Source organism: Salmo salar, chromosome 06 (genome assembly GCF_965601325.2).
Source record: "Salmo salar chromosome 06, fSalSal1, whole genome shotgun sequence".
Taxonomy (NCBI): Eukaryota; Metazoa; Chordata; class Actinopteri; order Salmoniformes; family Salmonidae; genus Salmo; species Salmo salar.
Genome location: NC_138296.1, coordinates 98,036,912 through 98,064,907, shown reverse-complemented (window position 1 = coordinate 98,064,907; position 27,996 = coordinate 98,036,912). Strand labels below are relative to the sequence as shown.

At 44.9% G+C, this 27,996-nt stretch overlaps 1 protein-coding gene across 6 annotated transcripts; it reads right to left on the bottom strand.

Annotated features, from left to right (window-relative positions):
• Nucleotides 1-27,729, bottom strand: LOC106608381 (uncharacterized). Of its 6 annotated transcripts, none has more exons than XM_045721233.2 (7): nucleotides 27,549-27,714; nucleotides 17,259-17,369; nucleotides 14,825-14,854; nucleotides 10,915-10,968; nucleotides 10,635-10,727; nucleotides 10,085-10,184; nucleotides 8-403 (listed from the first exon to the last, which is right to left on the bottom strand). In XM_045721233.2, exons 1-7 carry the CDS (start codon nucleotides 27,561-27,563, stop codon nucleotides 396-398), a joined length of 411 nt encoding a protein of 136 aa, XP_045577189.2. In that variant the 5' UTR covers nucleotides 27,564-27,714; the 3' UTR covers nucleotides 8-395. The 6 variants fall into 6 exon arrangements, with proteins under 6 accessions (XP_045577199.2, XP_045577200.2, XP_045577189.2 ...); XM_045721234.2 differs by having other exon boundaries at nucleotides 10-403; nucleotides 10,635-10,724; nucleotides 27,549-27,712; XM_045721243.2 differs by lacking the exon at nucleotides 10,085-10,184 and having other exon boundaries at nucleotides 1-403; nucleotides 27,549-27,729.
• Nucleotides 27,730-27,996: the final 267 nt, after the last annotated feature.

Below are 27,996 nucleotides of genomic sequence, written 5' to 3'. Positions count from 1 at the left end.
AGACAGAGAGAGAGAGAGAGACAGAGAGAGAGAGACAGAGAGAGAGACAGAGAGAGAGAGAGAGAGAGAGAGAGAGACAGAGAGAGAGAGAGAGACAGAGAGAGAGAGAGACAGAGAGAGAGAGAGAGAGAGAGAGAGAGAGAGAGAGAGAGAGAGAGAGAGAGAGAGAGAGAGTGATAGAACTGCAAGGAGTGTGGACGTGGGGTATTAAGTTTATCTTCGTTAATATCACAGGACCCCCCCCCCCCAAAAAAAAAACAATTCTGCATTTTACAAAATCCTCGTAAAAAAAGATCCTTTCTTCGTTTCCATGGTACCGGTTTGGGAGAAGTCAGAGAAAGACACACCCCCAATTTCCTCATTCCTTCTCCTCGTCAGACCCCGCCCCCACGGCATCAGTCTCCTGCAGACAGACACAAACACATAGAATTAGGAGTCAGAATACTAGAATGGACATGAACCTTCTTATGATGGAGTAAAGGTCAGGGAATTGGTCAAGCATGGTTTGCCAGTGCTGTGATAAGATAATGTAAGATAATGAAGAATGTAAGATAATGAAGAATGTATCTGTACTGTATGTTTGTTAGCTAGCTAGCCAGACAGTTTTAAAAGAATGAATACATTTTATTTTTTGGTTAACTGCCAATATGCCAAAGGACTCCCGAGTGGCGCAGTGGTCATAAGGCACTACATCTCAGTGTAAGAGGCGTCACTACAGTCCCTCGTTCGAATACAGGCTGTATCACATCCGGCCGTGATTGGGGAGTCCCATAGGGCGGCGCACAATTGGCCCAGCTTCGTCCGGGTTTGGCCGGGTTAGGCCGTCATTGTAAATAAGAATTTGTTCTTAAATGACTTGCCTAGTTAATAAAAGGTTAAATAAAAAAAATATATAAAAATATGCCAACATTCCATTCAAGCCCATTCATATGCAGTCAAACCACAGCAATACATTGGCTGATACCAGTTGATGATAAGACTTTGATAACAAGTACTGATATTGTATCATATAACAACTGTCACGTCCTGACCAGAAAAGGGGTAATTTTGTTATTGTACTTTGTTTTGTGTGTTTCGTTTTTTTGGGGGGGTTATGTTCTATGTTAATATATTTCTATGTTCGTTCTAGTTCTTATATTTCTATGTTAGTTTATTGGGCTGACCTTTTATTGGGCTGACCGTTGCCTCTAATTGAAGGTCCTATTTAGTAGGGGTGTTTTTCCATGGGTTTTGTGGGTAGTTGTTCTAATCCTGTATGCTGATTGGTTAAAAATCGCATTCCAGGCGGTGTCTATTCCACAAGTTACCACCGGTTAAATCTATTACGTTGAAATGCCTATTTACTCTGTTCCATCTGACCGCGCAATCCACTGTCTCAGCCCAGCCAGGCAATTTATAAACTTGATCTCGCACTGTAAAAAGCATCTAGACATTATCTACCATTTCCTTTAGACTAACATTTAGTTTCCAACAGCGGTGATTTGTATAAACCTTGCTGTCTGTCTCTCCGACACTTGCAACATTGTTTCAATATTCAAATTAGATCTCCAGCTGTCCAATAGTAATGAACGTGTCTGGAGTCGGGACGAGAGAGACAGACAGACAGACAGACAGACAGACAGACAGACAGACAGACAGACAGACAGACAGACAGACAGACAGACAGACAGACAGACAGACAGACAGACAGGCAGCGTTTCTCAGCCAGTCGAAATCATGAATCAGCTGGCATCATGTTTTATGGATATATACAAAGAAATGTGAAGTGCAGCTAGTTTGCAGTCTTTCCAGCTTCACTTTGAAGTGTGTTACTGTAGCTGTGTTGTAGCTCCTCTGAGAGAGCACATTTCCTCTGCCAGGCGAAATCGCGCCTCATTAGCTCTTTGTTATGGATGTATCCAAATCAACGTCACTAGAAAACATCTTAAACAAATGCAAATGCAGCTACTTTTCTGTTATTCTGGCTGCACTTTTTGACTTCTTGACTGTAAATTAGCTGTAGTTGGCTAGCTAGCAAGGGATAATAACGTTGCCATCCAGTATGGCAGTGGAACATTTAGAACGAACGACTGGGTCGCGTCCATAGATACAGAACGACTGGGTCGGGTCCATAGATACAGAACGACTGGGTCGCGTCCATAGATACAGAACAACTGGGTCGCGTCCATAGATACAGAACGACTGGGTCCATAGATACTGAACAACTGGGTCGCGTCCATAGATACTGAACGACTGGGTCGGGTCCATAGATACAGAACGACTGGGTCGCGTCCATAGATACAGAACAACTGGGTCACGTCCATAGATACAGAACGACTGGGTCCATAGATACTGAACAACTGGGTCGCGTCCATAGATACTGAACGACTGGGTCGGGTCCATAGATACAGAACGACTGGGTCGCGTCCATAGATACTGAACGACTGGGTCCATAGATACTGAACGACTGGGTCCATAGATACAGAACGACTGGGTCGCGTCCATAGATACTGAACGACTGGGTCGCGTCCATAGATACAGAACGACTGGGTCGCGTCCATAGATACAGAACGACTGGGTCGCGTCAATAGATACAGAACGACTGGGTCCATAGATACTGAACGACTGGGTCCATAGATACTGAACGACTGGGTCGCGTCCATAGATACTGAACGACTGGGTCCATAGATACAGAACGACTGGGTCGCCTCCATAGATACAGAACGACTGGGTCCATAGATACAGAACGACTGGGTCGCGTCCCGAGATACAGAACGACTGGGTCGGGTCCATAGATGCTGAACGACTGGGTCGAGTCCATAGATGCTGAACGACTGGGTCGCGTCGATAGATACTGAACGACTGGGTCCATAGATACTGAACGAATGGGTCGGGTCCATAGATACAGAACGACTGGGTCGGGTCCATAGATACAGAACGACTGGGTCCATAGATACAGAACGACTGGGTCGCGTCCATAGATACAGAACGACTGGGTCGCGTCCATAGATACAGAACGACTGGGTCGGGTCCATAGATACAGAACGACTGGGTCCATAGATACTGAACGACTGGGTCGGGTCCATAGATGCTGAACGACTGGGTCCATAGATACTGAAAGACTGGGTTGCGTCCATAGATACTGAACGACTGGGTCGCGTCCCGAGATACAGAACGACTGGGTCGGGTCCATAGATGCTGAACGACTGGGTCGCGTCCCGAGATACAGAACGACTGGGTCGGGTCCATAGATGCTGAACGACTGGGTCGCGTCCCGAGATACAGAACGACTGGGTCAATAGATACAGAACGACTGGGTCCATAGATACAGAACAACTGGGTCCATAGATACTGAACGACTGGGTCCATAGATACCGAACGACTGGGTCGCGTCCATAGATACAGAACGACTGGGTCGGGTCCATAGATACAGAATGACTGGGTCCATAGATACCGAACGGCTGGGTCGCGTCCATAGATACAGAACGACTGGGTCACGTCCAGAGATACAGAACAACTGGGTCGGGTCCATAGATGCTGAACGACTGGGTCGCGTCCATAGATACTGAACGACTGGGTCCATAGATACTGAACGACTGGGTCGCGTCCACAGATACAGAACGACTGGGTCGGGTCCATAGATACTGAACGACTGGGTCGCGTCCATAGATACTGAACGACTGGGTCCATAGATACAGAACGACTGGGTCCATAGATACTGAATGACTGGGTCGCGTCCATAGATACAGAACGACTGGGTCGCGTCCATAGATACAGAACGACTGGGTCGCATCCCGAGATACAGAACGACTGGGTCGGGTCCATAGATGCTGAACGACTGGGTCCATAGATACTGAACGACTGGGTCGCGTCCATAGATACTGAACGACTGGGTCCATAGATACTGAACGACTGGGTCCATAGATACTGAACGACTGGGTCGCGTCCATAGATACAGAACGACTGGGTCGGGTCCATAGATACAGAACGACTGGGTCGCGTCCATAGATACTGAACGACTGGGTCGCGTCCATAGATACTGAACGACTGGGTCGCGTCCATAGATACTGAACGACTGGGTCACGTCCATAGATACTGAACGACTGGGTCGCGTCCATAGATACAGAACGACTGGGTCGCGTCCCGAGATACAGAACGACTGGGTCGGGTCCATAGATACAGAACGACTGGGTCGCATCCATAGATACTGAACGACTGGGTCGGGTCCATAGATGCTGAACGACTGGGTCGCGTCCATAGATACTGAACGACTGGGTCGCGTCCATAGATAATGAACGACTGGGTCCATAGATACTGAACGACTGGGTCGCGTCCCGAGATACAGAACGACTGGGTCGGGTCCATAGATACAGAACGACTGGGTCGCGTCCCGAGATACAGAAAGACTGGGTCGCGTCCATAGATACTGAACGACTGGGTCCATAGATGCTGAACGACTGGGTCGCGTCCATAGATACTGAACGACTGGGTCGCGTCCATAGATACAGAATGACTGGGTCGCGTCCATAGATACAGAACGACTGGGTCGCGTCCATAGATACTGAACGACTGGGTCCATAGATACTGAACGACTGGGTCGCGTCCCGAGATACAGAAAGACTGGGTCGCGTCCATAGATACTGAACGACTGGGTCCATAGATGCTGAACGACTGGGTCGCGTCCATAGATACAGAACGACTGGGTCGGGTCCATAGATACAGAACGACTGGGTCGCGTCCCGAGATACAGAAAGACTGGGTCGCGTCCATAGATACTGAACGACTGGGTCCATAGATGCTGAACGACTGGGTCGCGTCCATAGATACTGAACGACTGGGTCGCGTCCATAGATACAGAATGACTGGGTCGCGTCCATAGATACAGAACGACTGGGTCGCGTCCATAGATACTGAACGACTGGGTCCATAGATACTGAACGACTGGGTCGCGTCCCGAGATACAGAACGACTGGGTGGCGTCCATAGATACTGAACGACTGGGTCGCGTCCATAGATACAGAACGACTGGGTCCATAGATACTGAACGACTGGGTCGCGTCCATAGATACAGAACGACTGGGTCGGGTCCATAGATGCTGAACGACTGGGTCCATAGATACTGAACGACTGGGTCCATAGATACTGAACGACTGGGTCGCGTCCATAGATACAGAACGACTGGGTCGGGTCCATAGATACAGAACGACTGGGTCCATAGATACAGAAAGACTGGGTCCATAGATACTGAACGACTGGGTCGCGTCCCGAGATACAGAACGACTGGGTCGCGTCCATAGATGCTGAACGACTGGGTCGCATCCATAGATGCTGAACGACTGGGTCCATAGATACTGAACGACTGGGTCCATAGATACTGAACGACTGGGTCCATAGATGCTGAACGACTGGGTCCATAGATACAGAACGACTGGGTCGCGTCCATAGATACAGAACGACTGGGTCCATAGATACTGAACGACTGGGTCCATAGATGCTGAACGACTGGGTCCATAGATACTGAACGACTGGGTCGCGTCCATAGATACTGAACGACTGGGTCCATAGATACTGAACGACTGGGTCGCGTCCATAGATACAGAACGACTGGGTCGCGTCCATAGATACAGAACGACTGGGTCCATAGATACTGAACGACTGGGTCGCGTCCATAGATCCAGAACGGCTGGGTCGCGTCCATAGATACTGAATGACTGGGTCCATAGATACAGAACGACTGGGTCGCGTCCATAGATACAGAACGACTGGGTCGGGTCCATAGATACAGAACGACTGGGTCGCGTCCATAGATACAGAACGACTGGGTCCATAGATACAGAACGACTGGGTCGGGTCCATAGATACTGAACGACTGGGTCCATAGATACAGAACGACTGGGTCCATAGATACAGAACGACTGGGTCTATAGATACTGAACGACTGGGTCGCGTCCATAGATACTGAACGACTGGGTCCATAGATACTGAACGACTGGGTCGCGTCCATAGATACAGAACGACTGGGTCGGGTCCATAGATACCGAACGACTGGGTCGGGTCCATAGATACCGAACGACTGGGTCCATAGATACTGAATGACTGGGTCGCGTCCATAGATACAGAACGACTGGGTCGGGTCCATAGATACAGAACGACTGGGTCGCCTCCATAGATACAGAACGATTGGGTCGGGTCCATAGATACAGAACGACTGGGTCGCGTCCATAGATACTGAACGACTGGGTCCATAGATACAGAACGACTGGGTGGCGTCCATAGATACAGAACGACTGGGTCCATAGATACAGAACGACTGGGTCGCGTCCATAGATACAGAACGACTGGGTCGCGTCCATAGATACAGAACGACTGGGTCCATAGATACAGAACGACTGGGTCGGGTCCATAGATACAGAACGACTGGGTCGGGTCCATAGATACAGAACGACTGGGTCCATAGATACAGAACGACTGGGTCCATAGATACAGAACGACTGGGTCGCGTCCATAGATACTGAACGACTGGGTCGGGTCCATAGATACTGAACGACTGGGTCCATAGATACAGAACGACTGGGTCGGGTCCATAGATACAGAACGACTGGGTCCATAGATACTGAACGACTGGGTCGGGTCCATAGATACAGAACGACTGGGTCAGGTCCATAGATACAGAACGACTGGGTCCATAGATACAGAACGACTGGGTCCATAGATACAGAACGACTGGGTCCATAGATACTGAACGACTGGGTCGCGTCCATAGATACAGAACGACTGGGTCGGGTCCATAGATACAGAACGACTGGGTCGGGTCCATAGATACAGTACGACTGGGTCCATAGATACTGAACGACTGGGTCGCGTCCATAGATACTGAACGACTGGGTCGCGTCCATAGATACAGAACGACTGGGTCGCGTCCATAGATACTGAACGACTGGGTCGGGTCCATAGATACCGAACGACTGGGTCCATAGATACTGAACGACTGGGTTCATAGATACAGAACGACTGGGTCGCGTCCATAGATACTGAACGACTGGGTCGCGTCCATAGATACAGAACGACTGGGTCCATAGATACTGAACGACTGGGTCCATAGATACTGAACGACTGGGTCCATAGATACTGAACGACTGGGTCGCGTCCATAGATACTGAACGACTGGGTTGGGTCCATAGATGCTGAACGACTGGGTCCATAGATACAGAACGACTGGGTCGCGTCCATAGATACTGAACGACTGGGTCCATAGATACAGAACGACTGGGTCGGGTCCATAGATACAGAACGACTGGGTCGGGTCCATAGATACAGAACGACTGGGTCCATAGATACAGAACGACTGGGTCCATAGATACAGAACGACTGGGTCGCGTCCATAGATACTGAACGACTGGGTCGGGTCCATAGATACTGAACGACTGGGTCCATAGATACAGAACGACTGGGTCGGGTCCATAGATACAGAACGACTGGGTCCATAGATACTGAACGACTGGGTCGGGTCCATAGATACAGAACGACTGGGTCAGGTCCATAGATACTGAACGACTGGGTCCATAGATACAGAACGACTGGGTCCATAGATACAGAACGACTGGGTCGCGTCCATAGATACTGAACGACTGGGTCGGGTCCATAGATACTGAACGACTGGGTCCATAGATACAGAACGACTGGGTCGGGTCCATAGATACAGAACGACTGGGTCCATAGATACTGAACGACTGGGTCGGGTCCATAGATACAGAACGACTGGGTCAGGTCCATAGATACAGAACGACTGGGTCCATAGATACAGAACGACTGGGTCCATAGATACAGAACGACTGGGTCGGGTCCATAGATACAGAACGACTGGGTCCATAGATACAGAACGACTGGGTCCATAGATACAGAACGACTGGGTCCACAGATACTGAACGACTGGGTCGCGTCTCTGGCATCCGAACCCGATAGAACAAATGTCCAGCCGGCTCGGGTAGCAACCCTAGATTCGTGTCGGGACTATGTCTGGTGGCAGGATGAAATGTTATGAAGAACTTCCATCAAAATAACTTTTTAATTAAAATATGTCAATCATTATTTGAATATGTTAGTAACCCATTGTATAAAAGGGATAAGGCCCACGAAGATAGTGTTTGGAGTATATATACTATATATATATATATATCTTGGCAAGGTTTTCCTTCTCGGGCCAAACACCAGTGCCAATATATCCTCCAAACACCGGCTTACCACCGACACTATACTTAAATATTTTAGAGGCTATTTATACAGAAAAATTTATATAAAACCTGTATCAACTGTATTCATAATTATCTGACAATATTTTAGGTTGACAATTCACACAATTAAGAAATAAGGCCTGAGGAGGTGTGGTATATGGCCAATATACCACGGCTAAGGGCTGTTCTTGTGCACGACGCAAAGTGTCTGGATACAGCCCTTAGCCGTGGTATATTGGCAATATACCACAAAACCCCCTGAGGTGCTTTATTGCTATTATAAACTGGTTACCAATGTAATTAGAAAAGTAATAAAATAAATGTTTTTGTCAATTCGCGTGGGTGTACCGTTCGATATACCACGGCTGTCAGCCAATCAGCAATCGGGGCTCAAACCACCCAGTTTTATAATTTCTGATATATCACATGTCTTACTTTTATTAAGTAAAATCAAGATTATAACTCTACTCCCATTCATTCCAATTAGACCGGCTTGTATTTCTCCCTGACCAATATGGCTGCCATAGACCTTCTAGTTATTTAATAGGATCTCTATGCATAAACGCACCATGATGTCACAAAGGGACCAGGAAGTACCCATCCATGGTTCCATGGTCGTCACTAGTTACCACAGCCACAAAGTCATCATTATGGCTAAACCCCGCCTATTTATACAAATTATCCAATTAAAATCTGATTTTAAACCTAACCCTAACTACACTGCTAACTGCATGCCTAACACTAACCTTAAATTAAGACCAAAAAGCAAATTTTTTTTTTCATGAATTTTTACGATATTGTCCGTATGACTGACCCAGTAAAACATCACATTACACTGTGATATTATTTATTATTATTATTATTATATTATTATTCATTCTTATTAACTATTGACAACCGAGTTCCAAGGCCGAGGAATAGACGGCTAGTCCTACTGGCTAGTTAGCAGTATCACTAGTAGTCCTGATGTGTTAACATACTGAAGGCTGGTCCTGCAAGCTAGTTAGTAGTATCACTAGTAGTCCTGACACTGTATATACTGAAGGGTGGTCCTGCTAGCTAGTTAGCAGTATCACTAGTAGTCCTGATGTGTTAACACACTGTACATACTGAAGGGGTGAGCACACACACACACACATTTCATACAATTACTGTGTAGTAACACAATGTTAGTACCCACACACTCAGTGGTTAAATCACACACTCACTGGTTAAATCACACAAACTGCATCCCAAATCGCACTCTATTCCCTAGGTCTATGGCTGGGTCTATGGCTGGGTCTATGGCTAGGTCTATGGCTGGGTCTATGGCTAGGTCTATGGCTGGGTCTATGGCTGGGTCTTTGGCTGGGTCTATGGCTAGGTCTATGGCTGGGTCTATGGCTGGGTCTATGGCTAGGTCTATGGCTAGGTCTATGGCTAGGTCTATGGCTGGGTCTATGGCTGGGTCTATGGCTAGGTCTATGGCTGGGTCTATGGCTAGGTCTATGGCTGGGTCTATGGCTGGGTCTATGGCTGGGTCTATGGCTGGGTCTATGGCTGGGTCTATGGCTGGGTCTATGGCTAGGTCTATGGCTGGGTCTATGGCTGGGTCTATGGCTAGGTCTATGGCTGGGTCTATGGCTGGGTCTATGGCTAGGTCTATGGCTGGGTCTATGGCTGGGTCTATGGCTGGGTCTATGGCTGGGTCTATGGCTGGGTCTATGGCTGGGTCTATGGCTGGGTCTATGGCTGGGTCTATGGCTAGGTCTATGGCTAGGTCTATGGCTAGGTCTATGGCTGGGTAATGCACGGAGGGAATAGAGTGCCATTTGGGAGACCCCCTAACAACTCTGGTTCAAATCCACAGCACTCTGTCGGTCGGTCTGTCATACCGTTCACTCGGACTGTCTCACTCTGTCCTCTGACAGACATGGAGTAGGGAGCAAGACTTCTGTAGTAGGTCACACTGACACTGGAACGAGACACACAGATCTGTGTGTGTGTGTGTGTGTGTGTGTGTGTGTGTGTGTGTGTGTGTGTGTGTGTGTGTGTGTGTGTGTGTGTGTGTGTGTGTGTGTGTGTGTGTGTGTGTGTGTGTGTGTGTGTGAGAGAGAGAGACAGATATTGAGACAGGGAGAACATTGAAGGAAGACATGTTAGATGATTATAATCCCACCACCAGCCCCCCCTACTCCTTCTCTCCTCTCCTTCTACATTCTCTCCATCCTCTGACGGAGGTGCGACCTCCTCTCCTTCTACATTCTCTCCATCCCCTGACGGAGGTGCGACCTCCTCTCCTTCTACATTCTCTCCATCCTCTGATGGAGGTGCGACCTCCTCTCCTTCTACATTCTCTCCATCCTCTGACGGAGGTGAGACCTGACGTACCTCCTCTCCTTCTACATTCTCTCCATCCTCTGACGGAGGTGCGACCTGACGTACCTCTGTCATGGTCTGTCGGTTATGGGAGGGGCCATCTTCCCTCTTCACCTTAGCTCCTCCTTTCTTTCCCTTCATGTCCTTGTCCACCGGCTTCTAGGCAGACAGAGCCAATCAGAACACAGCATAAAAAACAGAGACTACCAATCCCAACAGAGGACAAGAAACAACCAATAAAAACCAGCTCTGAGAACCATTCAAATGGACAAAAATGTTGAGACTTTAATAAAACAAACACAATATGCATTTATGGACAGTTTGTGTGAATGCTCGATGGCATTACCTTGGCGATAGCCTTCTTAGGCTTGACCTCAACCGGTTTGGGAGGAGCTGGTTTCTGTAGGTCAGAGAGAGAGAGAGAGCCATTAGCTTTAGCATTAGCCTAGCTTAAAGAGTGGGGAAACGCTATAGAACTAGTTTAGCTTAGCCTAGCACAGAGAGTGGGAAACACCATGCAATTATCTTAGTTTAGAATGGGGCATTTCTATAGAATTAGCTTAGCTGAGTGAATTGGACATTTCAATGGAATTAGCTTAGCTGAGTGAATGGGGCATTTCTATAAACTTAGCTTAGCAAAGACAATGGGAAAATACCATAGAAATAGCTTAGCATAGGAATATATGTATAACCTGAACAATAGTGTATTGTGGGCTATAGGTGAGGCCACACACACTAGTAGAGGGCAACACCTCAGCTGAACGGACGTACACACAGCTTAATCAATGCAAACTTAAAAGTATATTTAACATATTTAACTTAACAGTATATTTAACATGTATCTTTAAATCCTCATTATGTAAACAGGGAAGGCAATCACTGGATCCATTCTTTATTAAAATTCTTTATTAAAATGACTGAAATAGAGCCGTGAGAACCTGTGGGTTAATAATATGAGAATAATAATAATAATAACGTAATCACATAATAATGTGTTATATAAACATTACTGTAATAATGTGTTATATAAACATTACTGTAATAATGTGTTATATAAACATTACTGTAATAATGTGTTATATAAACATTACTGTTCTATAAACATTACTGTAATAATGTGTTATATAAACATTACTTTTCTATAAACATTACTGTAATAATGTGTTATATAAACATTACTGTAATAATGTGTTATATAAACATTACTGTAATAATGTGTTATATAAACATTACTGTTATAAAACATTACTGTAATAATGTGTTATATAAACATTACTGTAATAATGTGTTATATAAACATTACTGTAATAATGTGTTATATAAACATTACTGTAATAATGTGTTATATAAACATTACTGTTATATAAACATTACTGTAATAATGTGTTATATAAACATTACTGTAATAATGTGTTATATAAACATTACTGTAATAATGTGTTAAATAAACAATGACTGTAATAATGTGTTATATAAACATTACTGTAATAATGTGTTATATAAACATGACTGTAATAATGTGTTATAGGCATATAAACATTACTGTAATAATGTGTTATTTAAACATTACTGTAATAATGTATTATATAAACATTACTGTTATATAAACATTACTGTAATAATGTATTATATAAACATTACTGTTATATAAACATTACTGTAATAATGTGTTATATAAACATTACTGTAATAATGTGTTATATAAACATGACTGTAATAATGTGTTATAGGCATATAAACATTACTGTAATAATGTGTTATATAAACATGTAATAATGTGTTATATAAACATTACTGTAATAATGTGTTATATAAACATGACTGTAATAATGTGTTATATAAACATTACTGTAATAATGTGTTATATAAACATGACTGTAATAATGTGTTATATAAACATTAATGTAATAATGTGGTATATAAAAATTACTGTAATAATGTGTTATATAAACATTACTGTAATAATGTGTTATATAAACATTACTGTAATAATGTGTTATATAAACATTACTGTAATAATGTGTTATATAAACATTACTGTAATAATGTGTTATAGGCATATAAACATTACTGTAATAATGTGTTATATAAACATGGCTGTAATAATGTGTTAAAGGCATATAAACATTACTGTAATAATGTGTTATTGGCATATAAACACTACTGTAATAATGTGTTATATAAACATGACTGTAAAAATGTGTTAAAGGCATGTAAACATTACTGTAATAATGTGTTATATAAATATTACTGTAATAATGTGTTATATAAACATTACTGTAATAATGTGTTATATAAATATGGCTGTAATAATGTGTTATAGGCATATAAACATTACTGTAATAATGTGTTATATAAACATTACTGTAATAATGTGTTATATAAATATGGCTGTAATAATGTGTTATAGGCATATAAACATGATAATAATAAAGTGCTAACGTTTACAACAAGCTGAAGTTACCTTGACAATGTGTCCCAAATGAAACACTATTCATTATGGGGTCAAAAATAGTGCACTACTAAGGGAATATGGTGCAGTTTGAGATCCAGACCTTGTGTGCCATGCTTGAAGACAGTGAAATCACGACAGACAGAGGATGAACAGAACAAATAGACATCAGGTCTTGTAAAGGAAATGAGGACGAGAGAGAGAAAAAAGCAAGCGCAGGACCAGAAGGAACCTGCAGGGACCTTTTCCCACCACCACCTTTAGAACACTGAATTCTGTCATGGTACCCTGACGAAGACAGCTTGCTGTCCAAACCTTGGTGAATAAATTATAGCGAGAAGATTTTCCCTATTATTTTAGAATGCTCCTTTATAACACAGTCTGAATAGAACGCTCCTTTATAACAGTCTGAATAGAACGCTCCTTTATAACACAGTCTGAATAGAACGCTCCTTTATAACAGTCTGAATAGAACGCTCCTTTATAACACAGTCTGAATAGAACGCTCCTTTACAACAGTCTGAATAGAACGCTCCTTTACAACAGTCTGAATAGAACGCTCCTTTATAACAGTCTGAATAGAACGCTCCTTTATAACACAGTCTGAATAGAACGCTCCTTTATAACAGTCTGAATAGAACGCTCCTTTATAACACAGTCTGAATAGAACGCTCCTTTACAACAGTCTGAATAGAACGCTCCTTTATAACACAGTCTGAATAGAACGCTCCTTTATAACAGTCTGAAAAGAACGCTCCTTTATAACACAGTCTGAATAGAACGCTCCTTTACAACAGTCTGAATAGAACGCTCCTTTATAACACAGTCTGAATAGAACGCTCCTTTATAACAGTCTGAATAGAACGCTCCTTTATAACACAGTCTGAATAGAACGCTCCTTTACAACAGTCTGAATAGAACGCTCCTTTATAACAGTCTGAATAGAACACTCCTTTATAACAGTCTGAATAGAACGCTCCTTTATAACACAGTCTGAATAGAACGCTCCTTTATAACAGTCTGAATAGAACGCTCCTTTATAACACAGTCTGAATAGAACGCTCCTTTATAACAGTCTGAATAGAACGCTCCTTTACAACAGTCTGAATAGAACGCTCCTTTATAACACAGTCTGAATAGAACGCTCCTTTATAACAGTCTGAATAGAACGCTCCTTTACAACAGTCTGAATAGAACCCTCCTTTATAACAGTCTGAATAGAACGCTCCTTTATAACAGTCTGAATAGAACGCTCCTTTATAACAGTCTGAATAGAACGCTCCTTTACAACAGTCTGAATAGAATGCTGCTTTATAACAGTCTGAATAGAACGCTCCTTTACAACAGTCTGAATAGAACGCTCCTTTATAACAGTCTGAATAGAACGCTCCTTTACAACAGTCTGAATAGAATGCTGCTTTATAACAGTCTGAATAGAACGCTCCTTTACAACAGTCTGAATAGAACGCTCCTTTATAACAGTCTGAATAGAACGCTCCTTTATAACAGTCTGAATAGAACCCTCCTTTATAACAGTCTGAATAGAACGCTCCTTTATAACAGTCTGAATAGAACGCTCCTTTATAACAGTCTGAATATCTACTGACTATAACACTGTAGTAGTTATGATTTCAGATCCTAATATCATATCTGGTGGCAGTGAGAAACTATGACCCACAGACTGCTTCTGGTGGAGCAACGACGAGAGAGAGAGGGAGGAAGGAGAGGAGAAGAGGGAGGAAGGAGAGGAGAGGAGAGGAGGGAGGAAGGAGAGGAGGGAGGAAGAGGGGATGATTAAACTTACCGATGACAACCTCTCTGACCGTCTGGTGGGCTACAGAGAGAGAGAGGGGGAGAGAGGGAGGGGGAGAGAGAGACACAGAAAGGGGGAGAGAGAGAGGGGGAGAGAGAGAGGGAGAGAGAGAGACAGAAAGAGAGCGGGGGAGAGAGAGAGGGGGAGAGAGAGAGTGAGAGACGGGGGAGAGAGAGAGGGGAGAGAGAGAGAGAGAGAGAGAGAGAGAGTGAGAGACGGGGGAGAGAGAGAGGGGAGAGAGAGAGAGAGTGAGAGACAGGGGAGAGAGAGAGAGTGAGAGACGGGGGAGAGAGAGAGGGGAGAGAGGGGGGAGAGGAGGAGAGGGGACAGGGGGCATATCAGTTGTGTGCTGAGGGTCTGATAGTATATTAGGGGTAGTATATTAGGGGTAGTGTACTAGGGGTAGTGTATTAGGGGTAGTATACTAGGGGTAGTATACTAGGGGTAGTGTACTAGGGGTAGTATACTAGGGGTAGTGTACTAGGGGTAGTATACTAGGGGTAGTGTACTAGGGGTAGTGTACTAGGGGTAGTATATTAGGGGTAGTGTACTAGGGGTAGTTTACTAGGGGTAGTATATTAGGGGTAGTGTACTAGGGGTAGTGTACTAGGGGTAGTGTACTAGGGGTAGTGTACTAGGGGTACTGTACTAGGGGTAGTGTACTAGGGGTAGTATACTAGGTGTAGAATACTAGGGGTAGTGCACTAGGGGTAGTGTACTAGGGGTAGTGTACTAGGGGTAGTGTGCTAGGGGTAGTGTACTAGGGGTAGTATACTAGGGGTAGTGTACTAGGGGTAGTGTACTAGGGGTAGTATACTAGGGGTACTGTACTAGGGGTAGTGTACTAGGGGTAGTGTACTAGGGGAAGTATACTAGGGGTAGTGTACTAGGGGTAGTGTACTAGGGGTACTGTACTAGGAGTAGTGTACTAGGGGTAGTGTACTAGGGGTAGTGTACTAGGGGTAGTGTACTAGGGGTAGTGTACTAGGGGTAGTATATTAGGGGTAGTGTACTAGGGGTAGTGTACTAGGGGTAGTATACTAGGGGTAGTGTTCTAGGGGTAGTGTACTAGGGGTAGTGTACTAGGGGTAGTGTACTAGGGGTAGTGTACTAGTTGTAGTATACTAGGGGTAGTGTACTAGGGGTAGTGTACTAGGGGTAGTGTACTAGGTGCAGTGTACTAGGGGCAGTGTACTAGGGGTAGTATACTAGGGGTAGTATACTAGGGGTAGTGTACTAGGGGTAGTATACTAGGGGTAGTGTACTAGGGGTAGTATACTAGGGGTAGTGTACTAGGGGTAGTGTACTAGGGGTAGTATATTAGGGGTAGTGTACTAGGGGTAGTTTACTAGGGGTAGTATATTAGGGGTAGTGTACTAGGGGTAGTGTACTAGGGGTAGTGTACTAGGGGTAGTGTACTAGGGGTAGTATACTAGGGGTAGAATACTAGGGGTAGTGCACTAGGGGTAGTGTACTAGGGGTAGTGTACTAGGGGTAGTGTGCTAGGGGTAGTGTACTAGGGGTAGTATACTAGGGGTAGTGTACTAGGGGTAGTGTACTAGGGGTAGTATACTAGGGGTACTGTACTAGGGGTAGTGTACTAGGGGTAGTGTACTAGGGGAAGTATACTAGGGGTAGTGTACTAGGGGTAGTGTACTAGGGGTACTGTACTAGGAGTAGTGTACTAGGGGTAGTGTACTAGGGGTAGTGTACTAGGGGTAGTGTACTAGGGGTAGTGTACTAGGGGTAGTATATTAGGGGTAGTGTACTAGGGGTAGTGTACTAGGGGTAGTATACTAGGGGTAGTGTTCTAGGGGTAGTGTACTAGGGGTAGTGTACTAGGGGTAGTGTACTAGGGGTAGTGTACTAGTTGTAGTATACTAGGGGTAGTGTACTAGGGGTAGTGTACTAGGGGTAGTGTACTAGGTGCAGTGTACTAGGGGCAGTGTACTAGGGGTAGTATACTAGGGGTAGTATACTAGGGGTAGTGTACTAGGGGTTGTATACTAGGGGTTGTATACTAGGGGTAGTGTACTAGGGGTAGTGTACTAGGGGTAGTATACTAGGGGTAGTGTACTAGGGGTACTGTACTAGGGGTAGTGTACTAGGGGTAGTGTACTAGGGGTAGTGTACTAGGGGTAGTATACTAGGGGTACTATACTAGGGGTAGTGTACTAGGGGTAGTGTACTAGGGGTAGTGTACTAGGGGTAGTATACTAGGGGTAGTGTACTAGGGGTAGTGTGGATAGAGTGTGTGTGTGTGTGTGTGTGTGTGTGTGTGTGTGTGTGTGTGTGTGTGTGTGGTGACTGCGGTACATAATGAGCGTGTTTGCGGTTGTGTAAAACACACACACACTGCACACACACACTGCACACACACACACTGCACACTCACACACACTGCACACACACACAGAGCACCTACCTCCTGCTTAGCGACCTCCTGCTTAGCGACCTCCTGCTTAGCGACCTCCTGCTTAGCGACCTCCTGCTTAGTCACTTTCGAGGCGTCCTTGGTACCGGCCCCTTCGGCAGACTAGAAGCAACCGAGAGAAGAGTGAAAACACAACACACCTGGTAAATCCACGGCTAATGAAAGGCTGAGATGTCTGTTTATACAGTCAAGATCACTTTCACAGTCAGAAAACCAGCCGAGATCTATTGCTCAGATTTAATTTTAATCACGACTTAAAACATGAAGCTAATATAAACAGTTGTGTAGAAATGAGGTTTTGTGCAGTAGACCTAATACATTATTAACTCATATTGGCTATATGCCTGGTCTGCCAATATCAATAAACTCAGAAAATATTATATTTCAACACTCAAGCTTTGATAACAAAATAGATCAGTTGGTGTAGCAATTGCGAGGCACAGCTGAGCATAAATCGAGGTAATAATTGTATTTTTTATTTTACTGGACTGATGGTATGTGACATCTGCATGATGGTGCTTTCAAGACAACTGGGAACTCTGGGGGGAAAAAAACGAGGTCAAATCATGACGTCAGAGTTTCCGACTTGGTATTTCCGAGTTAGATGACCGTTCAAAACTATTTTTCCTAGTAGGATCTCGTTTTTTTTCTCCTTAGTTTCCCAGTTCTTGAACGCACTGAAGTCTGAGATTTCCCGAGTTCCCAGTTGCTTTGAACACAGCATTAGTCTCAGCGGAGGGAGGGAGGGAGGGATGGAGGGAGGGAGGGAGGGAGAGAGGGAGAGAGGGAGAGAGAGAGAGAGAGAGAGAGGGAGGGAGGGAGGGAGAGAGAGAGAGAGGGAGAGAGAGAGAGGGAGGGAGGGAGGGAGGGAGGGAGGGAGGGAGGGAGGGAGGGAGGGAGGGAGGGAGGGAGGGAGGGAGGGAGGGAGGGAGGCGAAACTCGAGTCGCACCACATCTCCCTCATGCACAAATTCATGTTGTACCTTATGACCTGAGAAAAGTGAAATATTCCTCTATATTTAAATAGACACGACGAACTGCTAATAATAACAATAAAACCGCTGGGCACAGGAGGTCGGTGGCACATTAATACCCATCATGAGGTTGCTACAACCTGGCCTACGAATGGAAGTTTACGGAGTAGGTGTACAGGTCGAGAGAATTGAACAATCAAGGTGACAGACAGCGAAACAGCATCTAGCTGATCTAGTGTGTAAATCATTAGTCCCAACAAATTAGAGTTTCTATTGGACAAAATGAATTCATGTTTATCCTCGTTTCGTTTTTTTTTTTTTGCTTACGTTTAAGAAACGTTTTTCAACAGAATCGTCGCAATGAATACACTCCTAATCACAGGCAAACAGTTCACTTTCATAGCAGACACATACAAACAGCATGATCACTTTGCTCGTTGTATATATATATAATTCCTTCTCGCATCTATCTAGTGTACTGCTCTCCTACTCTCACCTTTTTCCCTTCGCTTGTGGACGTCAGCGCACAACACAACAGCTGTCTGTGTGTCGCGGCTGTCGTAGGAGAGAGAGGACCAAGGCGCAGCGGGTTGCGTGCTCATCATTATTATTATTTATTAAAATGTGAACACGGAAAAACAATAAACAAAGAACGACAGGTGACAATAATCACTAGCAGTGCGAAATACAACTACCCACAAATCCCCAGGTGAAAACACGCAACTAATATATGACTCCCAATCAGGAACAACGACGTACAGCTGTTCCTGATCGGGAGCCACACAGAAATAGACAAACTAGAAAACCCCTAGACAACCAAAAACCAGAACATACACCCAAACCCCGGAACACATAAATATAACACCCCTCTAACACTACACATAACCCCCGGACCACATAAAACAAATACCCTTCTGCCAAGTCCTGACCAAATAGTAATACAATTACTCCCTCTGCTGGTCAGGACGTGACACTGTGGCCAGAGGGATAAAAAAAAACGTTCCAAGCCAAACCTTCATATCATGACCGCGAATCACAGCCTACGTCGATTGTCAGTCATAGTCAAGAAAGAACTAACACGTTATTAAACCCGCTACAATCATGCAGTACATTTGAGCGGTTACACTCGCGGGCCCCGGTGGCAATAAATTAATAAAACCAGAAGCCTACCTTGGAAGAGTTCCTGTGTTGGATAGTCAGCCATAGCCAGCTAGCTAATATAGAATCTCTCTCTGAGCTAGGTGTTTTTCTTTTTGATTTAACCTTTATTTACAATGACGGCCTACCAGGGAACAGTGGGGTTAACTGTCTTGTTCAGGGGCAGAACAACAGATTTTTACCTTGTCCGCTCGGGGATTCGATCCAGCAACCTTTCGGTTACTGGCCCAACGCTCTAACCTGCCGCGTAGACTAAACTAGCTAGCTGCATTTGACACCAGCTAAGTAAGTGAAAGTAAATATATAAATATTCTATGATAGCTCTCCCTCTCTCTGCTTCTCCTTAATTTTGGAAGAAATTAAGTTGTTGAAAACTGTTTAACTATTGCCGTTCTCTCTTTAATCAACTACTCACCACGTTTTATACACTGCAGTGCTATCCTAGCTGTAGCTTATGCTTTCAGTACTAGATTCATTCTCTGATCCTTTGATTTGGTTGGACAACATGTCAGTTCACGCTGCAAGACCTCTGATATGTTAGAGTACGTCCTCCGGACGTTCTCATAATTATTGTGTAAGTCTATGGAAGTGGGTGAGAACCATGAGCCTCCTAGGTTTTGTATTGTAGTCAATGTACCCAGAGGAAGACGGAAGCAAGCTGTCCTCCGGCTTCTCCATGGTGCTAACCTACAGAGTGATGTTGAGGCTACTGTAAACCTTCATTACAAAACAGTGTGTTTTAATTAATTATTTGGTTACATGTGAATATATTTAGTATAGTTTTTATCTAAAAAAGGATAACTTTTTTAATGTTTCACTATTTACATTTGTTCTGAAATTTACTGAGGAGGATGGTCCTACCCTTCTTCCTCTGACGAGCCTCCACCGGTGTATGAGTGTGTTTGTGTGTTGATTAAATCGGTCGACCCCAGATCGCTCAAGGACCTCCAAACCTCCATTTGATCATAGAACACTAATGAAAATGAACGAAATCTCTCAGAAACACAAACCTCACTAAGACACCAGACACAGAATACTATAAAACCTCGTCCTGGACGAAACAACACTTTACAAGGACAATCTCAATACAACGCTATTGAAATATAGAAATGTACTCTTAAGATTGAGACTACCTGGCAGTCACATCATTTTGTGAAAATATACATTTTAGGAGGGGGTGGGGGGGTTAGAGTGCACTGGCAAAGACTTAAAGCAAAATGTTTAACTGATTCGCTGTACTTAATGTGTTCCTCATATTTAGGATTAAAAGGTTTAAAAAGGACTGCTAAAATCTAACAGAATCTTGGCTTTATATTACCATCTTAGAGTTAGCAATATTAAATCTCTCAGAAACACCACCTCACTAAGACACCAGACACAGATTACTATAAAACCTCGTCCTGGACGAAACAACACTTTACAAGGACAATCTCAGGAGTTTTTTTTTTTACTCCAGGACTTAATCTGTGGACCTGAAGAATCAGGAAGTTTCATGACTAATAGTAATTATGACTGGAGAGGAGATGAGTGGACTAGAGATCATGACAATCAGCAGATACTATCTCTCAGCCTCAGGGACAGTGCCACCAGAGGTCTCTTCACAGTCCCCAAGTCCAGAACAGACTATGGGAGGAGCACAGTACTACATAGAGCCATGACTACATGGAACTCTATTCCACATCAGGTAACTGATGCAGCAGGAGAATCAGATTTTAAAAAACAGGTACAAATACACCTTCTGGATCAGCGGAGACTGTGAAGAGACACACACATAGACACATGCAAACACACACAAGATAACATACACACAATACACACATGTATTCAGTACTGTAGATATGTGGTAGTGGTGGAGTAGGGGCCTGAGGGCACACAGTGTGTTGTGAAATCTGTGAATGTATTGTAATGTTTTTAAAATTGTATAAACTGCCTTAATTTTGCTGGACCCCAGGAAGAGTAGCTGCTGCCTTGGCAGGAACTAATGGGGATCCATAATAAACCCCAGGAAGAGTAGCTGCTGCCTTGGCAGGAACTAATGGGGATCCATAATAAACCCCAGGAAGAGTAGCTGCTGCCTTGGCAGGAACTAATGGGGATCCATAATAAACCCCAGGAAGAGTAGCTGCTGCCTTGGCAGGAACTAATGGGGATCCATAATAAACCCCAGGAAGAGTAGCTGCTGCCTTGGCAGGAACTAATGGGGATCCATAATAAACCCCAGGAAGAGTAGCTGCTGCCTTGACAGGAACTAATGGGGATCCATAATAAACCCCAGGAAGAGTAGCTGCTGCCTTGGCAGGAACTAATGGGGATCCATAATAAACCCCAGGAAGAGTAGCTGCTGCCTTGACAGGAACTAACGGGGATCCATAATAAACCCCAGGAAGAGTAGCTGCTGCCTTGGCAGGAACTAATGGGGATCCATAATAAACCCCAGGAAGAGTAGCTGCTGCCTTGACAGGAACTAATGGGGATCCATAATAAACCCCAGGAAGAGTAGCTGCTGCCTTGGAAGGAACTAATGGGGATCCATAATAAACCCCAGGAAGAGTAGCTGCTGCCTTGACAGGAACTAACGGGGATCCATAATAAACCCCAGGAAGAGTAGCTGCTGCCTTGGCAGGAACTAATGGGGATCCATAATAAACCCCAGGAAGAGTAGCTGCTGCCTTGACAGGAACTAATGGGGATCCATAATAAACCCCAGGAAGAGTAGCTGCTGCCTTGACAGGAACTAATGGGGATCCATAATAAACCCCAGGAAGAGTAGCCGCTGCCTTGGCAGGAACTAATGGGGATCCATAATAAACCCCAGGAAGAGTAGCTGCTGCCTTGGCAGGAACTAATAGGGATCCATAATAAACAGTAGGCAGGTAGACAGGCTGGTAGGTAGACAGGTAGGCAGGTAGACGGGTAGGCAGGTAAACAGGTAGACAGGTAGATAGGTGGGTGTTTAGCTAGCCTATCTAGGGTCTTCCTCTAAAACAGGCTGGTAGGTAGACAGGTAGACAGGTAGATAGGTGGGTGTTTAGCTAGCCTATCTAGGGTCTTCCTCTAAAACAGGCTGGTAGGTAGACAGGTAGACAGGTAGACAGGTAGATAGGTGGGTGTTTAGCTAGCCTATCTAGGGTCTTCCTCTAAAACAGGCTGGTAGGTAGACAGGTAGGCAGGTAGACAGGTAGACAGGTAGATAGGTAGGTGTTTAGCTAGCCTATCTAGGGTCTTCCTCTAAAACAGGCTGGTAGGTAGACAGGTAGACAGGTAGACAGGTAGATAGGTGGGTGTTTAGCTAGCCTATCTAGGGTCTTCCTCTAAAACAGGCTGGTAGGTAGACAGGTAGACAGGTAGACAGGTAGATAGGTGGGTGTTTAGCTAGCCTATCTAGGGTCTTCCTCTAAAACAGGCTGGTAGGTAGACAGGTAGACAGGTAGACAGGCAGACAGGTAGACAGGTAGATAGGTGGGTGTTTAGCTAGCCTATCTAGGGTCTTCCTCTAAAACAGGCTGGTAGGTAGACAGGTAGACAGGTAGATAGGTGGGTGTTTAGCTAGCCTATCTAGGGTCTTCCTCTAAAACAGGCTGGTAGGTAGACAGGTAGACAGGTAGACAGGCAGACAGGTAGACAGGTAGATAGGTGGGTGTTTAGCTAGCCTATCTAGGGTCTTCCTCTAAAACAGGCAAACACCCTGATGGTTTAGCCAGAGGACATAATTTACATAGCAACAACCTCTCTCTCTCTTCACTCTCCATGCCCCCTCCTCTCTCTCTCTCTCTCTCTGCCTCTCTCCATGCCCCCTCCTCTCTCGCTCTCTTCACTCTCCATGCCCACTCCTCTCTCTGCCTCTCTCCATGCCCCCTCCTCTCTCTCTCTCTCTCTGCCTCTCTCTCCATGCCCCCTCCTCTCTCTCTCTCTCTGCCTCTCTCTCCATGCCCCCTTCCCTCTCTCTCTCTGCCTCTCTCTCCATGCCCCCTCCTCTCTCTCTCTCTCCATGCCCCCTCCTCTCTCGCTCTCTTCACTCTCCATGCCCACTCCTCTCTCTCTCTCTCCATGCCCCCTCCTCTCTCTCTCTCTCTGCCTCTCTCTCCATGCCCCCTCCTCTCTCTCTCTCTCTGCCTCTCTCTCCATGCCCCCTCCTCTCTCTCTCTCTCTGCCTCTCTCTCCATGACCCCCCTCTCTCTGCCTCTCTGCCTCTCTCTCCATGCCCCCTATCTCTCTCTGCCTCACTCTCTATCCCCCCTTCTCTGCATGCCCCCCACCCTCTCTATCTCTGCCTCTCTCTCCATGACCCCCCTTTCTCTCTCTCTCTCTCTCTCTCTGCCTCACTTTCCATGCCCCCTCTCTCTCTGCCTCACTTTCCATGCCCTCTCTCTCTCTGCCTCACTTTCCATGCCCCCTCTCTCTCTGCCTCTCTCTTCATACGCCCCCTCCCTCTCAATTCAATTTAAGGGCTTTACATGTTTACATTGCCAAAGCAAGTGATGTAGATAATAAACTATAGTGAAATAAACAATATAAAATTAACAGTAAACATTACACTCACAAAAATTTCAAAAGAATAAAGACATTACAAATGTTGTATTATGTGCAAATAGTTAAAGTACAAAAGGTAAAATAAATAAACATAAATATGGGTTGTATTTATAAAGGTGTTTGTTCTTCACTGGTTGCCCTTTTCTTGTGGCAACAGGTCACACATCTTGCTGCTGTGATGGAACACTGTGGTATTTCACCCAGTAGATATGGGAGTTTATCAAAATTGGGTTTGTTTTTGAATTCTTTGTGTATCTGTGTAATCTGAGGGAAATATGTGTCTCTAATATGGTCATACATTGGGCAGGAGGTTAGGAAGTGCAGCTCAGTTTCCACCTCATATTGTGGGCAGTGTTGCACATAGCCTGTCTTCTCTTGAGAGCCAGGTCTGCCTACGGTGGCCTTTCTCAATAGCAAGGCTATGCTCACTGAGTCTGTATATAGTCAAAGCTTTCCTTAAGTTTGGGTCAGTCACAGTGGTCTGCTATTCTGCCACTGTGTCCTCTCTGTTTAGGGACAAATAGTATTCTAGTTTGCTCTGTTTTTTTTGTTAATTCTTTCCAATGTGTCAAGTAATTATCTTTTTTGTTTTCTCATGATTTGGTTGGGTCTAATTGTGTTGCTGTCCTGGGTCTCTGTGGGGTCTGTTTGTGTTGCTGTCCTGGGGCTCTGTGGGGTCTGTTTGTGTTTGTGAACAGAGCCCCAGGACCAGCTTGCTTAGGGGACTCTTCTCCAGGTTCATCTCTCTGTAGGTGATGGCTTTGTTATGGAAGGTTTGGGAATCGCTTCCTTTTAGGTGGTTATAGAATTTAACAGCTCTTTTCTGGATTTTGATAATTAGCGGGTATCGGCCTAATTATGCTCAGTATGGATTATTTGGTGTTTTACGTTGTACACAGAGGATATTGTTGCAGAAATCACCATGCGGAGCTTCAGTTTGGTGTTTGTCCCATTTAGTGTCTTCTTGGTTGGTGAGCGGACCCCAGACCTCACAACCATAAAGGGCAATGGGTTATATAGCTGATTAGAGTATTTTTAGCCAGATCCTAATTGGGATGTCAGATTTTATGTTCCTTTTGATGGCATAGAAGGCCCTTCTTGCCTTGTCTCTCAGCTCGTTCACAGCTTTGTGGAAGTTACCTATAGAGCTGATGTTTAGGCCGAGGTATGTATAGTTTTTTGTGTGCTCTAGGGCAACGGTGTCTAGATGGAATTTGTATTTGTGGTCCTGGCGACTGGACCTTTTTTGGAACACCATTATTTTTGTCTTACTGAGATTTACTGTCAGGGCCCAGGTCTGTCAGGGCCCAGGTCTGTCAGGGCCCAGGTCTGTCAGGGTCCAGGTCTGACAGAATCTGTGCAGAAGATCTAGGTGCTGCTGTAGGTCCTCCTTGGTTGGGGACAGAAGCACCAGATCATCAGCAAACAGTAGACATTTGACTTCAGATTCTAGTAGGGTGAGGCAGGGTGCTGCGGACTGCTCTAGTGCCCTCGCCAATTCATTGATATATATGTTGAAGAGGGTGGGGCTCAAGCTGCATCCCTGTCTGACCCCACGGCCCTGTGGGAAGAAATGTGTGCGTTTTTTGGCCATTTTAACCGCACACCTGTTGTTTGTGTACATGGATTTAATAATGTCATATGTTTTCCCCCCAACAGCACTTTCCATCAATGTGTATAGCAGACCCTCAGACCCTCAGACCCTCAGGCCAAATTGAGTCAAAAGCTTTTTTTTAAATCAACAAAGCATGAGAAGACTTTGCCTTTGTTTTGGTTTGTTTGTTTGTTAATTAGGGTGTGCAGGGTGAATACGTGGTCTGTCGTACGGTAACTTGCTAAAAAGCTAATTTGACATTTGCTCAGTACATTGTTTTCACAGAGGAAATGTACGAGTCTGCTGTTAATGATAATGCAGAGGATTTTCCCAAGGTTGCTGTTGACTCATATCCCACAGTAGTTATTGGGGTCAAATTTGTCTCCACTTTTGTGAATTGGGGTGATCAGTCCTTGGTTCCTCATATTGGGGAAGATGCCAGAGCTGAGGATGATGTTAATCAGTTTAAGTATAGCTTATTGGAATTTGTGTATTTGTATATTTTATCATTTCATTGAGGATACAATCAACACGTTTTTGCTGTTTGTTCTTTGTTATAGTTCCAAAAAGATTGGAGAAGTGGTTTACCCGAATAGCGGGCAGAGGAAGCTAAATCGCGATAGCTTTGCATCGCAGTTAGCCACTGATTCCTTCCAAACCCACTCATTGTTCAATTTGTGATTTCCGACTTGTTGTGTAACGTCCAATGGTCGATGAGCACCGATACGTTATATTTCTAATTTCTCTGAATACGACAAGGATTGAAAAGGATTTGCCAGTAGAACGTTAACGTGATTCATGATAATGACAGTTTAGTCTAGCTAGCTAGCTTGTTAGCCAAGCTTTTTAAAGTATGCTGTTGACATGATCAATCCAATTAAAGCTACGGTAGAAATAACGTGATTTAAGGTAATTTTATCTGTGGCCAATGATCTTGAGCCTTCTTGGACAGGTACTTCTTAGGTAGTATTCCCTGTGGCTCAGTTGGTAGAGCATGGTGTTTGCAACGCCAGGGTTGTGGGTTCGATTCCCACAGAGGGGCCAGTGTTTAAAAAATAAATAAATGCATGAAATGAAATGTATGCATTCACTACTGTACGTCGCTCTGGATAAGAGCGTCTGCTAAATGACTAAAATGTAAATCTATGGCAGCACCCTAAAGGGGCTTGAAGTGCCTTGCTCTCCCTGGAGATTCTGCGGTGACAGTGTCCCCATGAGTGACGGAACACTGAGCCAATCACCACATAGGAAGAGAGAATGACCAACGCCTATGCTTGTTGCCTCGCTGGCTGCTCCTCCACCCATCCACCACAGAAAGCACTGTGCGGGGCTCAAACGCCTGCTGCCTTACCCAACAGAACAGGCTTCTATGCATCTTTATCAACTCAAGGATCACATTTATTTATTGTTTGCAAACGGATCTTTTTTAATTTTTAGGGCAAACAAAATGAGAGAGAGAGAGAGAGAGAGGAAGAGGAAGAGGCTGTCCTTCTAGAGGGAGAAAAAAAATCTGAAATCCTTCTTCCATCGACAGATTTAAATCCCTACCGGTAGACAGGTCGGCACACTAACACGTTAAAATACACCAAAGGCACAATAATCTCCAAGCAGTCACGACGGGGATAAAGCGGCCACTTCAAACCGCCAGCGGGCGGTAATCTTACCGGGCGGCATTCCGGAGCGCGATCTGTGCACTGCGTGGTGACAGACAGTCCGGTATGGGTGAACAGGGAAGACACACCGGCCATGAAGAGACACACAGAGAGAGAGAGAGAGAGAGAGCAGGGGCTTCGACAGAAAACACACCGAATAACATGCAGGACCGCTGACATGTCCCGTACATCCCCTCTAGACTCCCATCAGACCGAAAAGGTCCCAGCTGAACCGTTCTAACAGGCGGTGCTCCGGTTTGGAAACTTTCGCATCAGCTCACCTGCTAGGAGACACGCACCGTTTATCCTGTCTCCTCTCACAGATACGACGGGTTTAGATCTTTATATATTTTTTTAAAACAGAGCGACTCACCTTCCTTTTAGGCATGTTGTTACAGAGATACTATTCCCGTCACAAAGGATCAGATAGTCCACCCTGCAGGTCCACAGCGCGAGTTTAGAAGTAACCTACCCAGCAGATACTGGATCGATACTAAACACCTTCTATAACCACATGGTAATCATATGCAGACCTTTATCTCTGCATCCCGCACGCCCATTGGCCAGAACACGCAAAACCCAGCTCCTGTAGTGACAAGGGATTGGTCAAGCCCCCTGTATGCAAATATCACCGCTATGCACATTGGTTGAAGCTTGAGAATAGGGATCCTATGGCTCGTCTGATTGGCTACGCACTCTTTGTAAGCAAATCATGGCCTCTCTCCATGGTGATGGCCAGATGTGTAGGTTGAAAGAAAGAGAGAACAGAGAAGAGAAGAGAAGAGAAGAGAAGAGAAGAGAAGAGAAGAGAAGAGAAGAGA